Raw genomic sequence first — 15,996 nt, forward strand, 5'->3', positions numbered from 1 at the left:
GTGTCTTGAGTTTGAGATATGAGAGTCTACTTTGAGAGAAATGTGCATCTCTTGGTGTACCTTGCTTCTCTGTGATTTGTGTCTGCCCTCCAGTAGCTCCCAGTCTAATGGGTATAGACGTCTTTTTAGCTGTGTACTGGAAAGCAGAAAAACGGGATCCAAATCTCTACAGCCCCATTTATCTGCTGCTAACCTTGAAGAAGCAACTTAACAAAGCTCAACCTTTGCTTTCTCAGCTGTGAGATGCAACCAATCTCATGTAGCTGTTCTGAGGATCAGATGAGCTAATGGCTGGGACAGGCTTTACTTCCTGTACCTGCTTACGTGCAGGTGATGCATATATTACATAATATCAACAGGGACATTCATCTCACACACGACCATCAAGTGTACCAAGCCAGCTCCAAACCCATCACTAATATGTTAAAAGGCAGTGCTGCAATCAATACACACACTCTGACCTAATTTGTTCATTTTCCATTTGAAATGCTGCCATACTCTGATTTTAATCCTACAAATAATCACAGAGGGTAGGACTGTTGATACTCCTGTTTTTTGAGAAGAGGAAACTGAGCTTCAAAAAAGGTTTCTATGCGTTAGCCAAGGTCCTGGGCAGAGTTGAAATGCAAACCCAGGGTCTGTGACTCCAGACCCCTTGCTGTTAACTTCTGTTCTGTCAGTCCATGGAGACCAGTGGAAAATAAGTGAATCCTGGAATAGGACACAAGTGACCCAGATTCAGGTATCATTTTCTCCTGTTCTCTGCCTTGGCACATGCTCTTTCCCTGAATCAAATGTCCAGACATTTCTCGTCACCTGCAAGTCTCCTACTACTCTCTAACTCTCAGTCCCAAGTCCTTCCAGGTAGGATTCCTCCAAGTATTAGCTCTTCCTTGAAGTCTTCCCACAAGCCCTCCATCCTGGGAAGATTCAGTGATCCTCCCCCACGTGCAGCCATTGTACCACATGCAGAGACCTTCAACTGTGTATTTATCACACAACATGATGGTTGTGGTTTTGCTGGACTGAAAACGGAAATGGCCTGGGAGGGCAGGTCCTCTGCTTTGGCCCTTTCTTACCAGAGCTCTACTGCCCTATATCATCTGCTCCTGGACATCTAACCTCAAAGTTTTCATGGTCAAAGGCAAAATCATCACCTACCCTCCAACGTATTTCCAATCATGTGTCCCCATCTTAGTGAGAGGTACTACCTCTCATTCCATCAGCCAAACTAATGGGATTCCATCACCCCAGTACTTTTTTTTTTTTTTTTTTTTTTTTTTTTGCGGTACGCGGGCCTCTCACTGTTGTGGCCTCTCCCGTTGTGGAGCGCAGGCTCAGCGGCCACGGCTCACGGGCCCAGCCGCTCCGCGGCACGTGGAATCTTTCCAGACCGGGGCTCGAACCCGTGTCCCCTGCGTCGGCAGGCGGACTCTCAACCACTGCGCCACCAGGGAAGCCCCACCCCAGTACTTTTGAACTTGCATCTTTACATTCTCTTGGTCCCATCCTCTCCCCTCCCCGTCTCCACTGCCTCCTCCCTGGTGCAAGCCTCTATAGCTTTGTTCTATGAGTCTCTTCGCCAGCCTCCCTGACTCTGGCCCCACCTCTCCAACCCACCTCCCACACTGTAGCCAAAGTGATGTTTCAAAAATGAAACCTGTCCTCCCAAACCTGCACTCTAAAATCCTTCAATGGCTTTTCCTTCCCTATAACAGCGGTTGGTAGGGTGGAAATAAGGCAAGAAGCACATACTTAAGAGATCTGGAGAGCCTTGTCAAGCTACGCTGTCCCCTTGTTCACAGTGATTCTGGCAGATTTCCTGAGGTCTCACCCCACTCCTATACCTTTGCTTGTAAAGTTTCCTCTTCTTCCAATGCCTATATTCCTCATTTCCATGTGAACAGACACTACCCATGTTTAAGGTCTAATTTGAAAGACACCTTCTCCAATAATCCCTTCTGACCTTCAGTGTAGACACAATCTTCACCGTCTGGATCCCCTCCATGAGGATCCATGTTATGTTCTGTCTTAGGTTTGTTATTTGTATTCACATCTTATCTTCTCCACTGGACCATCAACTGTCTGTTCTGATTCATCCTCATCACAAATGTGCCTCGCAGATACTTGGGATTCCCTAAAAATGCGTTGATTTCCAGTAAAATTAGAACAGATGGGGCCCAGGATTGCACTGCATCTCTTGGGCAAGAAAGCTACACTCAGAACGCAGATCCAAATATCAATGTTAAGCATCGGGGGTAAACCCAGCCCTGAGGGGTGCGGAGGAGGGTCAGGCTGGAAGGGCAGTAGGTGAAAGATGTGCCATGGTCTGAGACACGGAGAACACACTATCTCTCCAGGAAAAAAAATAATGAGGCAGTAGGAAAAGCTAACTATCGGGTAAGCTAAAGAGGCAGGGCAACTATTAGATTGTACTGTGCTACAGGTCACAAAACTGAAACACGTAGAACTTAAAGAAATTGCCCCAAATCACTTAGCTAGTAAGTGGAAGAGCTGGGTCTGAAACCTGGCCAATCTGATAAGAGTCTACACTCTTGACACCGTCTAACCTGGATGAAATGTAAAACAGGATTTGCTGATATGCCGAATTGTGTGACGTAATTTTGAACGGTTTGTTGAGGTGGGAAAGCAGCCCCCAATAAATGTATTGATATTATCTGGTTCTGTCCACCCCATTCTAAACTGCTCCTTACCTCCACACCCTGAAAAGTGAATATTTCTTCTGTTTGCACTCACTGGGGGAGCCACTCAAGCTAGAACCTTGGCAGTCCTCTTCAAAATGCTCACATTTAATCACCTATTGCTTTTGTGTTCTGGCCACCTTTCACATCGCCTCTTCTCCTTCCTCATCGCCATTGCAGGATCGGCCCCCAACATCTCTTGCTTTGACCCTTACAGCAGCTTTCATGACCCCAGTCCCTCTCCCCTCCTGCTTTTGCTCACACTCCTGCCAGAATTATCCATCTAGAAAAATATTTGACCACTTGGCTCTTTGAGTTCTCCCTGTGACCTAAGTTCTCCCTGTGAGAGTAAGTTCCTCAAACTCTTTGGGAACTAGACCCTGCCAGCATCTCGACATTCCCACCTTGATAACCCCCCACCCATTCTGTAAACACATATCCATCAGCCTGGAAATACCCTCCCTCCTACTTCCATCTGGGTGTTGCTGGACTTTACAACTCCGGCATCATAGACTCTAAACCAAATTACCTCTCCCCCATCCCCACCCCTTACCCTCAAATATGGTCCCACAGCTCCCTGAGCTGCCACCTCATACCGTTTATCACGCAGGAAGATAATAACATAGTAGTTATAATGCAGGCTCTTAAAGTTAGACTCCTTGGATTCTAATCCTTGCCATGCTGCTTACCAACTGTATAAACTTGGACAAGTTACTTAACTTCTCTGAGCTTCACTTTCCTCACCTGTAAAACATAGATAATAATGCTTCTAGTGAGGATTAAATACAATAGTCCACATAATGTACTGAGAACAGCACCTGACACATAAGTGACCTCCTACTATCTAAATGGTAGCTATTATTATCATCTCTTTTATAAGTTTTTTGTTTGGCTCTCCCATGAGACATATTGGCTGGATCAAGATGGCATTTCTCTTTCAATCTCTGGTAGTTGGCAGAGACAATCATATAATAGGTCCTTAAAGTTTTGGCTGTGATGGAAAGGTGGATGAGTGGATGACGGATTGATTGTTGGATGAATGAGTAGATGAGTACATGGATTTGATGAGTGTGTGGGGTTATGGGCTAGATGGGTAAGTAGATGTGTAGATTGTTAAGTGGATGGAGGGATGGAGAGATGGAAGGATGGTTGGATGGATGGATGGTTGGATGGATGGATGGGTGGATGGATGGATGAGTGAATGGGTGGATTTATGAACTAGATGGATAGGGAGATGGTCAAATGGATGGTTAAATAGACAATTTAGTCTTGTTTAAGTAGTATGAAACAAAGGGAAGCTATACCTCAAGTCATTCTTGTCAGCCAGCTGAAAAGATTCCACAGTATGTGATTTATTAAGTTTGTGGTTTTCTCTTTTTTTTCTAAGCACAGCTGTCTTCCTGCTCAGGATCTTTGGTCTCAGGCAATCTGTTACTTGCAGTATCACTGTATCCTTGTAAATTTAGACCTTCAGTAAATCTTCAAGCCTGAGAGAAAGGACACATGTATACTCTGTTTTGATCACAGTGTAAAGAACTGCAAACCTTGCCCTGGAAGACTTTGCAGTTTAATTTGGAAAACATATTCAATTAATAGAAGCTTGTCAGGTGCCATCATTCTGAAGTTGCCTTGAAGCTGAGTCAGGGATAGCACTGGCTTTTGGTGACATCCAGGATAACTCAGCTACTTGGCAGAGGTGAGCTGGGTTAAGGAAGCATGTTGGAATGAGGAGGTGGCCCAGGCAGAGGTGAATCCTGAAGATTGAGAGCAGAAAACCAGAAGGCCCAGAATGTCGAGACCCAAGAGTGTAGCCTGGGGCTGCTGACTGAGAAAATCCTGGCTCAGGATGGAGGCCTTGCAATTGATCCCAAAATACACAAAATATTAGACCTAGTGAGGGGTGACCTCTTAGAGCCTCAGATTCCTCAGCTAAAAATGAGAAGACTAGTACCTGCTCCATAGGGCCAGGGGGAGGATTAAAAGAGGTAAGGCTTGTGGTATCTCAGTGCCTGACCCTCTGTGTTGCCCAACATATATCTATATTCTTTCTTCCTCAAAGCCAGCTCAGGCTAGTGGTCTGGCACATGAGCTTTAGCGCCATGTTGCTACCAAATCCAGTTACTAACTGTGTGATGTTAGGCAAGTTACTTAACCTTCTTTGCCTCAGTTTCCTCATCTGTGAAGTGGGGATGATAATAATACCTATCTCTCAGGATGGTTGTGAGGAATACACAAGTTAATGTATGGTAAGAGCCTACAACGGTGTGGGGCACGTAGTAACTGCTACATAAGTATTTGTTCTTATTTTATTACTAATTTTTTAAAATTTTATTACTATTTTTAATATTCCTAAGTAGGTGAACACTTTGTTCCTGGTCACCAGAGTGAGAAGCAGCAAAGCTTTTATCTATGGATAAGGGGAGAACATAAACTCCCCTTTGTTGAGGCCTACTATATTTCAGATGTTTAATATATTCTGATATGAAATTAGATTAATCTATTTTACTTAAAATACTTTGTGTATTACATACCATATATAAGTGGAAAGTAATTTAGCTTAATATAATGTTAATGGCCACCATGACTCTTGGGAATAGATCATTATTGCCCCCAATGTTGAGATGGAGAAACTGAGGCTCAGAGGTACAGCGACTTGCTCGAGGCCATGCAGTCAGCAAGTGGTGGTTCTGGGATGCTAAGACTTCTCATATTTCCACTCCTCAAAGCTGTTTAAGCTGGCAGTTATCAGTTATACACGGATATCAGGAAACAGAGGTCCAGGCAGAGGTATCAACTTGCCCAAGATGTCACAGAGAGCAAGTGAAAGAGCTGAGATCAGAACACTGGCCTCTCCATTCTCAGTCCAGTGTTCTTGACAATATGGAAAACAGAGATGTCTGTGAGTCTTCATCAAATGGATCCTGAGCTTTCTGCCCCTGAGGAATCACATTCCCAGGCTCTGGACCACAGAGCCAGAAATGAAGAAGAGGAATGGTCACCTTACAGTGCCAACCTGTTCTGGTTGGTGGAGGGGCTTGGATGACTTATATGGGCTGTTCCAGTTCCCACGCATCAGTTAGAAGTGCTTCACCCCTTTCATCATCTGGGGCCACTGTTCATTTGGCCAAAGATACTGCACAGTATTATGAGTAACCAGATCTTGCTGCACTATGGTTCATTTTCCCCGGCTCAGCCTCCCAAGGAGATACGGGGCTTCCCTTCTGCCACGGTGTCTTAGCTCTCAGATGTCACTTTCCTTCTGGATCTATGGAATTTGTCTCTCCTGGTGAATGAAAGAAAGCCTAGAGGTGGCCCTGACTTGGGGACTTTGGCCGGTTCCTACTTAAGAGGGGGAAATTGGGGGCTCTGAGGACATGTTCCCACCCTGTGGATATAAAGACCGCATCTTCCTGCGCCAACCAAACTGGATAACAGTTACAATTAACCAAATAACTCAAGAAGGAAGCAAATTATTCTTGCCTCCTCAGATGGATATTTGGGGACCTGAATTATTCAGCAATTTTTCTCAATCCACAAATGTATCAGTTATTGTCAGTGGAGCTAAGTCTGTAAAATAAAAATGTTCCTATTTATCTTTCTACAAAATACGAAAAGTTATAACAAAGGGAATATCACGGACTTACTTGTTTTTCTTTTATTGTTCAGAGGCCAAGAGCTAGAAGAGACATATTGCAGGCGGTGATTTTTCAGAGATGTATTGCAGGCAGTGATTTTTCAGAGATGTATTGCAGGCAGTGACTTTTCAACCATTCTTTTGGAGAGTGGAATTCTTAGTCATGTGAAATCTTACATGAAATGCCAATTTATGAAACAGATTAAAATGGAGAAGCTCAGGGCTTCCCTGGTGGCGCAGTGGTTGAGAGTCCGCCTGCCAATGCAGGGGACACGGGTTCGAGCCCTGGTCCGGGAAGATCCCACGTGCCGCGGAGCGGCTGGGCCCGTGAGCCATGGCCGCTGAGCCTGCGCGTCCGGAGCCTGTGCTCCGCAACGGGAGAGGCCACAACAGTGAGAGGCCCGCGTACCACAAAAAAAAAAAAAAAAAAAAAAACTAAAATGGAGAGCTCCGAATGTGGTGGATGGCAGAGAAGCAGCAGCCCTACCTCAGTACCCCCCTCCCCATTACGATGCTGCTGCTCTGCAGAATCCTGGGAACACGGTTTGAAAATTAGTGATTTAGTTCAGCTCACCTAAGGATCATATAAGAAAATGCAGGCACAGAGAGTTTATTCAAGTTGTAGTCTGTTCAAACTGAAGTTTGGAATTCCTTTCTTTTAGTGCAGTGGTTTTTCATGATGAAGTTTGAATGTTGTTCTGGTTTTCTCCTGATAATGTAACAAACTACTTCCCCAAATTTAGTGACTTAAAAATAAGCCATGAAAGTTAGTGATTTGTTTTTCTCACGAATCCGTACTTTGGTCAGGGTTTGAAGGGAATGACTTATCTCTGGTCTATGATATCAAGGGTCTCAGTTGGCATAATCCAGTTGGCTGGGGCGGGAACAGCCCAAGGTTGGCTGGATGTCTCTTTCTGTTCATACAGGCTTAGGGCCTCTCTGTGTGGTTTCTTCACATGGTCCATTCAGACCACAGCAAGCTCAGGAAACTTAGACTTCTTACATGGAGGCTCAGCGTTCCAAGTGAGAGTTCCAGAAACCCAGAAGGAGCTGCAAGGCTTCTTATCTGTCCTGTCCTAGAAAGTTCCAGAATGCAACTCCACCCACATCCTGTTGGTCACCCTGATCCTGTGTGGGAGAACATTAACACGGCCATATGAGTGCTGGGAAGTATGGATCATTGGGGAGCCATCTTGGATGCTGGCTACACAATTTCCTTTCTTTTGACGTGACGTTACTGAATAGTTTCTGATGTGACTTGACCTAAAACAGAGAAGATAAAAGTCATTGTGGTTTTCCTTAGATCTTAGGAGCACTGTCATGTGGAAGAGTGGTAAACTAGTTCTAGAATGCCACAGAAATCTGACCCAAGACCAAAAAGTTGTAATTATAAAGAAGCTAGTTTTACTTAACCATAAGAAAGAATTTTCAAACGACTAAAACAGCCAAATGCGATGTGGCTTCCTCTGCATGAGTAGTGAGTTTCTCCATCATAGGAGAGGTCTTTCTTCTACCGCTGAAAAGTATCTGATTCTCGGGGTTGATGACTAGTTGAGAAACTTGCATCTCCTTGAGCTTAGGGATGCTGAAATACTATGTGCATTTCTAAGAACCAAGATTTCCTATAAATCTAATTCTTGTTTGTTTGTCTTTTCTTTTCCCCCCTTTTTTGGACATTTCCATCATCTGACTGCCCATCAATATATAGAAGAAATGCTTATTCCTACTCCTATTACTTGTAAGTATCGATCTGGGGTGACTTTGCTGTGTGCCCTGTAAGGCAACCTGTAGCATGCATTTCCTGCACCAACCGTCTGTTGGGTTTCTCATACTCACTTCTGTCTAAGCCATCTGTAGCCTTAAAAGTTTTTATTTTGCCTAGACGTTTTCCATTGAAAATGCACTGTCCATGTTGAAAATGTTCATGTCTGTTACGTTTCTGCCATCTTGGATCCTTTCCCCTGTTTTGGGAGATGTGAAGGGCTGTTTCTCCTTTGTCAGTGTAATCCTCTAGTTAGAAATCCTCAGATTCCAGCAAGAGGAAAACCTAATCCTCCTACAGGATTTGCACACATAAAACAAAATCACTGATCTCGGCAACTTCAAAGCCCATTTGTGCCTACTTGGGGAACGTGTAGCCCTAGGGGCTCAAAGATTAGAAGGAAATTCATTGGCTGTTTCCACTATTTCAGGAAGTCTACAGGGAATCGTGGCTTTATCTAGAATCAGTTTCACAGGTGACAGAAATATACGCAGTCTTTGGGACTGGAATTATCTCAGTTTGATGTTTATCATTAGTTATGTCATGCTATCAGTGCATCTTGTTGGTAGTTATAGATGGCTGATTTGCGTAACAATTCTTTCTAAATAAAGATGATGGTTTTTCTTATTACAAAACCAGACGTTTTCACCACGTGAGGGTAACGGAGAAAAACTCCATAAATAGATCCTTGGTAATGAAGAGTTAGAAAACCACTGAATTAGTTTCACATTTCTAATAGGCATTTTCCATATTTGAAAACTGAGGTCCAGAGAAGTGTGTGAAATCACGCTCCAGTTAGCAAAAGAGTGGGATTAAAACTCAGAATGCCTCACTCCTTGTAAAGTCCATTATCCATCATTCCATGTCTTCCTCCACCCCTGGCAAGCCCAGCTTTGTGAGAGAGGCCATATCTGTTAGTGATCATGTGCTGAAGCCTTCACAGATGAGGACGGGGCCAGCAAAAGCCTCCCCATCCCTCTTCTCAGTGTTTGGGTCCCTGGTCAATAGATGCATGCAGTGGGCACATGAGATTCTGGTATCACCACCCTCATGTTATATAGGAACCGACGAACCCCGGCCACCGACACTGATAACGCCAGAAAACCTGCTTCATTTGTTCATTCGTTCATTTGACAAATAGTCATTGGACATGCACATTATGTTCCAGACACTGTAGATGGAGAGATGGCCAGGACTTTGAGCCTCACCCTCACAGTACACAAGCCTATCAGCGAGACTAGCCTAACATCAAGTATTGATACGTGAAACCTTGGCGGAGATGTACCAACGTGTACCATGGAATAGGGGCACTTAGTCGGGTGACCAGTTTTTTAGTGGAACAGGGGATAGTTATCAGTGCTTTTAGAGATGGATTTTTCCAGTACTGAAGAAATAAGAATTCTGAGCAGGGAAAACAGCACGTGCAAAAGGCAGAGAGGTGTGAGACAGTATGGGCTGTTGTTGCTGTGGTGGAAAGAGTCATGCAGCTCTGGGTTCAAGTCACATCTCTGTCATTCACCAGTTATGTGGCCTTGAGCAAGATTTCTGAACTTTTTCAGCCTCATTCCTCTCAACCCTAAAATAAGGGTAAAAGTGCCTAACTCATAGGGAATGAGGGATTTAGTAAGACGCTTTGCAAACAGTTGGCACTCATGAAATGTTAGTTTCTTTCTTTCCCCTTTCAGAAACCGTAAGGAGTCAGGGCAGTAGTGGTGGCCCCTGGGGGCTCTTCTGGTCTTCTAGAGGTTCTCATGGCATCAGTGTTCCACAGTGGGTGTGGGCATGCAGTGCCTTCTGGGCAACTCACCCCCTCAGTCTGTTAGCCAGTGTACATAGCACTGTCCGGACGCCCACTATGTACCATTCTCTGTGCTGGACCCTGTGGTGAAATCAAAGATGAACAATGTGGAGGTATAGATAGGCAAGTCCTCAAGTTGCAGGGATAAACAAGGATGTTCCAATGGGTGCGGACTTGGAGTTCTAAGTGACAGATCCTAGACTGTGACACTCATGCCAGCTCAGAAGCTGACCATGGTTAAAGATTCAGAGGGGGAGAAGAACTGGCGAAGCAGGCGGCGAGGTAGGAGGGGCACCATAAGAACCACGCAAAGTCCATTGCAGAAGGAGGACTTGACGATAGCAGGTGCTGCGGAGAGATGGAAGTGGAGGGCTTGGGCGTGGCCCTTGACCATCAGAAGTCACTTGTGCAGGTCATGGGGTAGCCTTGAGGGAGGAAACCAGCCTGCCTAGGGCCCATGAGGTAGATAACTTCTTCTTAATCACTAGGCCCTAAAACAGAGGAGAAACATGAGACTGGCCACTTGAGGGGCCAGAAAGTCCTGGGCACGTGTATACGTAGAGGAGCCTGTGCAGGAGGGAGAGCTACAGATGCTGGAGGTGGGGTGCCTCGAGAAGGGAGGGTCTGGAGGCAAAGTGTTTGGGGACAGGGAGCCGAGGTGGGGATGTGTGACAGGTCTTGTGAAACCATAGGAGGGAGGGATGCATGTAGATAGAGAAGGGGGAACAAAAAGGAAATGAGGACCCCCACGGTCTGCAGATTCAAAACCCCACTCCGCCACGTCTTAGGTAGAGACCCTGAGTGGGTGCTTTAAACCCTTTCTACTCAAAAGTGTGGCCCATAGACCAGCACTGGCATCACACAGGAGCTTGTTAGAACTGCAGCACCTGGTGGCCCAGCTCCGACCTCCTGAACCTGCATTGTAACAAGATCCCCAATTCATTCATGGGCACATTAAAGTCTGAGAAGCACAGACTTACCCAGTCTCAGTTGTTTCATCTGTAAAGTAGGAAAAATAATACCATCCTCGCAGGGGTTAAGGCGTCACCTCGTCCCTCTAAAAGCCTCAAAATCTTCCATGAAAGAGAAAGCCTCCAACACACTTTGGCTGAAGAGTCTTTTCCATGAAATCTATATTTATTCATTCAACAAGTATTTGTGGGGTCCCCACTTATGTGCCAGGCACTGGTCAAGGTTCTGGGATATAAGAGTTAGCTCAACAAACAAAAATCCCTGCCCACGTGAAGATTTTTAGTGGGGGAGATAGAAAATAAACAACATACATAAGAAAAGTAGTATAGGTATTATGTAATGGCCAAGAGAGATAAGGAGAAAAAATAGATAAACTAGGGAAACAGGATGTAAAGTGTAGGTGGGGGAGGAACAGACGAATTATTTTTCAAAACCAAGAGGCCCTCAGTGGCTCTACCCCATTGAAAGGTCCCATACACGAGACCAAAGGTCCACAAACATTTTCTGTAAGGAGCCAGTAGTACATACTTTTGGCTTTATGGGTTCTCTGTTGCATCTACTCAACTCTGATGTTGTAACATGAAGATAGCCATAGACGATATGTAAATGTTTGAGCATGGGTGTGTTCCAGTGACCCTTTTTTTAAAACAATCAGACAGTGGGCCAGATTTGTCCTGAGGGCCATAGTCTTCCTATCCTTGCCCTAGACTTTTGAGATAGGGAGAGGATGGGGTTCAAGATTCATCCTGCTTTATGAGCTCCTACAATGTGCTGCACCATGTGTTAGCCACTGCAGACACAAAGGTGAATGCAGGGCAGCTGAACCAGCCTAGAAGGAGGCAGAAGTTGAAAACAATTACTAGCTGGTAGCTCTGATGTACAGGGTTTATCTAATGCTCACAGCAAGCCCTGCGAGATACATGCTCTCGTGTTGAGTCTAGTTAGACGTTGAGACTGAGATCTGAGAACTTGTGTACATCCCACAGCCAGGAGGTGGCAGGGCTAGGGTTTGAATCCAGGACCACATACCCCCAAGCCCTGCCCATCCTTCTCACTAGACCTTCAGGGCTCCTGCCTGGACCATGTGCTTGGAGAGCCCTTAGCCAGGCTGTGGGAGAACCAGGATTTGAGTGCAAGTGTGTCTGCCTCTACAGCCTCAGTTCTGTGCAGGGACATCTGTGCCTTGCTTGGGACAAGACGCGGTACCTATTCCTGGCTGGCAAGGAGGCCCTTGAGGCAATCCTGTCTTTGCTGTCCTGGGGACTTGCCATGTGGTCAGAGCTGAGCGCACAGGGCAGCCAGATCAGTGGTAGCCAAGGGGATAGAGTAAGGGGTGACCAAAAGAATGCTAATGACATGGATAAGTAGAGCTATAAGTAGAAGGCACTTTGGGACCCAGGGACAGAGGAGTCTAGAATGGGGTCCTTCACGGTCCGGTACCCATTTTAGAAACTAAAATAATGTGGGTTTTGGTGTCAGACTTAGATCACAATTCTAGGTCTGTCTCTTCTTCCAGACTGTTCAGCCCTTGAGCAATCAGGGAACCCCTCTGAGCCTCAGTTTCTTCATCTGCAAATGGTGATAACAGCTGTAACTTCCCGGCATCTTCACGAGGGGTAATGAGCGAGTGTATCTGTAGAGTGGCTGACACATAGTAGGTATTTTATAAATAGCAGCTATTATCCCTCACCTCCTGAGCTGACAAAAATGCTTCTCTAGAATTCCTTCTTACCTTTCTGTAGTAAAGCAGCACCCAACAACTTCAGTGTCTGCTTTTTGAAAGGATATTAAGAGTTGGTGTATGTTCATGGGTTAATTTACCTCAAGGCAGGTGATGGGCACAGTAATTGTTTTTTTTTTTTTTTTTTTTTTTTTGCGGTATGCGGGCCTCTCACTGTTATGGCCTCTCCCGTTGCAGAGCACAGGCGGCTCTGGACGTTCAGGCTCAGCTGCCATGGCTCATGGGCCCAGCCGCTCCACGGCATGTGGGATCTTCCCGGACCGGGGCACGAACCCGTGTCCCCTGCATCGGCAGGCGGACTCCCAACCACTGCGCCACCAGGGAAGCCCACAGTAATTGTTTTGAACAGAGACATTTTAGTGTAGTAGCTCTTGGAAAGGCACTAAGATGTTTACCAACCATTGTGGCAGAGAGAGAGTACTTAACTATTTCACTTCACCTGTGTGAGTGTCGCAGAAGCGGGTTCCTCCTGGGCTGGTCCCTGTGTGCAAACACTCCAGAACACTTGGGCTTTTCATGTCCATCCTATTTCTCTCCATTCCAGCATATTTAAATCCTACACCTCTTCTTCAAGGTCCGTGTCAAACATTAGCTCCCACTGAGAGACTTCTCTGATTCTTTCCACCTGCAGGAATGTCCCTTTCTTCAATTCTCACCGCAGTCACTTTGTTATCATGCGCAGGAGCAAATGTGTCTTAAGGATGTGTCTTTTTCATTGCAGCGTTCCCCATGGTGCCCTAGCGCGCACAGTGAACCCCCCAGTAAATGTATGTGGAATGAGTGAAAGAACAAGATGAAATTAAAAGACGTAACAGCTAAAGTCAACAGATGATCTGTTCTTTAAAAAAAAAAAAAAAAAAAGTAACAATTTTTAGGTAACTCCAGACCCTGTACCTTCCTTGCTTCCGTGGCTTTAGAGCAACCTTTGCTTCTGTTCGGCATCTGTGACCTGAACAAGCCACTTCACTTTTTCTAAGTCTCAGTTTCCTAACTTGTAAAGTGGAGATTAAAAATGCATTCCTCACAGAGACCTTGCAAGGATTCAATGAGGCAAAGTTTGGAAAATGCCTAGCACTTAGTAGGTTTTCAACCAAAGTAAGAAACTGCCTTCTTTTCTGAAATGCATACACCTTTTCACATCAGAGGCTGTTGGAAATCAAATATCATTGCCTCAATACATTTAAAGAGGAATTTGAAATGATGATATCAAGAGAGACTCAAAAAGCATTTTATGTAATTTGTCAGTCACTTCAAATAAAAATGAAGAAAAATAGGAATAGAAGGAAGCCATTTAAAGATGATAAGTATCAATTACCAAAAGCTGACAGCAAATGTGTTGACAGGTGAAAATAGAACGCATTACCATAAGGGCAAGTCAAAGACGGCTGCCCTACTGCTGCTCTTCAGCCAAGGGGAAGACCTTGTGAGAATTCTGATTCCTGGGCCCCACCCCCAGATCGGCTCAGTTCCTTTGAAAGTGTGGCCTGGGAATCTGATTTTTACACACAACTCAGTTTAATATTTTGGATGCTGACTTTGAGAACAACTCCTCTCCTGATCCTCACATCAGCCTGATATAACTGTCCCACCTTTGTACCTGCAATGCCCTTTTCCTGGAATGCCTGCCCACCTTCCATGCCTGGAAAATTCTAGTATCTTTATTTGTTTTTAATTGTATTGAAGTATAGTTGGTTTACAATGTTGTGTTGATTTCTTCTGTACAGCAAATGTCTCAGTTGTACATATATATATATGTTCTTTTCCATTATAGTTTGTCACAGGATACTGAATATAGTTCCCTGTGCTATACAGTAGGACCTTGTTGTTTATCCATCCTATATTAATAGTTTGCCTCTGTGAATCCCAAACTCCCAGTCTATCGCTCCCCAGCCCCTCTCCCCCTTGGCAGCCACAAGGCTGTTCTCTATGTCTGTGAGTCTGTTTTTGTTTTGTAGATATGTTGATTTGTATTGTATTTTAGATTCCACATATAAGCGATATCATATGGTATTTGTCTTTGTCTGTCTGACTTACTTCACTTAGTATGATAATCTCTAGGTCTATCCATGTTGCTACAAATGGCATTATTTCATTCTTTTGATGGCTGAGTAATATTCTATTGTATATATGTACCTTATCTTCTTTATTCATTCATCTGTCAATGGACATTTAGGTTGTTTCCATGTCTTGGCTATTGTGAATAGTGCTGCTTTGAACATAGGGGTGCATGTATCTTTTCGAATTATAGTTTGTCTAGGTATGTGCCCAGGAGTGGGATTGCTGGATCATATGGTAATTATATTTTTAGTTTTTTGAAGAACCTCCATACTGTTTTCCATAATGGCCGCGCTAGTATCTTTAAAATTTTTTTTTTCTTTTTTTAGCATCTTTATTGGAGTATAATTGCTTTACAATGGTGTGTTAGTTTCTGCTTTATAACAAAGTGAATCAGCTATACGTATACATATATCCCCATATCCCCTCCCTCTTGCATCTCTCTCTTACCCTCCCTACCCCACCCCTCTAGGTGGACACAAAGCACTGAGCTGATCTCCCTGTGCTATGCAGCTACTTCCCACTAGCTATCTATTTACATTTGGTAGTGTATATATGTCCATGCCACTCTCTCATTTCATCCCAGCTTACCCTTCCCCTCTGCATGTCCTCAAGTCCATTCTCTACATCTGTGTCTTTATTCCTGTCCTTAGGTTCTTCAGAACCATTTTTTTTTTTTTTTTTTTTTTTGGCTGCATTGGGTCTTTGTTGCCGTGCATGGGCTTTCTCTCGTTGCAGCAAGTGGGGCTACTTTTTGTTGCCTTGTGCAGGTTCTCATTGCGGTGGCTTCTCTTGTTGCGGAGCGTGGGCTCTAGGCATGTGGGCTTCGGTTGTTGCAGCGTGTGGGCTCAGTAGTTGCAGCGCGTGGGTTCTAGAGCGCAGGCTTAGTAGTTGTGGCACACGGGCTTAGTTGCTTCGCAGCATGTGGGATCTTCCCGGACACAGAGATGGAACCTGTGTCCCCTGCATGGGCAGGCGGATTCTCAACCACTGTGCCACCAGGGAAGTCCTGAAAGATGTGTGATTCTAAATGCTTCTATTCTGTAAATACATCTGAGCTTTATAAAGAAGTTAAAAGAGTGGGAGAATTCTCTGCTGACAGAGAGGCATGACCTAGTGAAATAGGGTTGGAAAGAGGAGTTTCTATGGACAGTGTTGTGATGTCCTACCCAGATCGCCCTTCAAGAATGGACTTACCCTCCCCCCACCCCAGTTGCTAGAACTGCTGCTGGCAGACAACTCTTGGATAACAGCCTCCTTTGGGACTTCTTGATCTTCAGAGCTGCCTCACCCAAGTTCATCCAGTAGCTGGTCAATAGCTGACTTTTACAG

The 15,996-nt window shown here is 44.8% G+C and overlaps 1 protein-coding gene across 27 annotated transcripts in view; it reads left to right on the top strand.

Moving 5' to 3' along the window:
• PTPRT (protein tyrosine phosphatase receptor type T) overlaps positions 1-15,996 on the top strand; it is a 1,303,183-nt gene that overhangs the window by 1,141,463 nt on the left and 145,724 nt on the right. For 10 of the 27 annotated variants that reach the window (XM_067013240.1, XM_067013236.1, XM_067013218.1 and 7 more), the window contains one exon: positions 8,045-8,074. The exons of 6 other annotated variants lie outside the window; for them this stretch is intronic. In XM_067013240.1, the coding sequence (XP_066869341.1) occupies positions 8,045-8,074 (30 nt within the window). The remainder of the gene's footprint in view (positions 1-8,044; positions 8,075-15,996) is intronic. 11 more of the 27 variants (XM_067013228.1, XM_067013229.1, XM_067013215.1 and 8 more) reach the window with 3 other exon arrangements.

Source organism: Kogia breviceps, chromosome 14 (assembly GCF_026419965.1).
Source record: "Kogia breviceps isolate mKogBre1 chromosome 14, mKogBre1 haplotype 1, whole genome shotgun sequence".
Classification (NCBI taxonomy): domain Eukaryota; kingdom Metazoa; phylum Chordata; class Mammalia; order Artiodactyla; family Physeteridae; genus Kogia; species Kogia breviceps.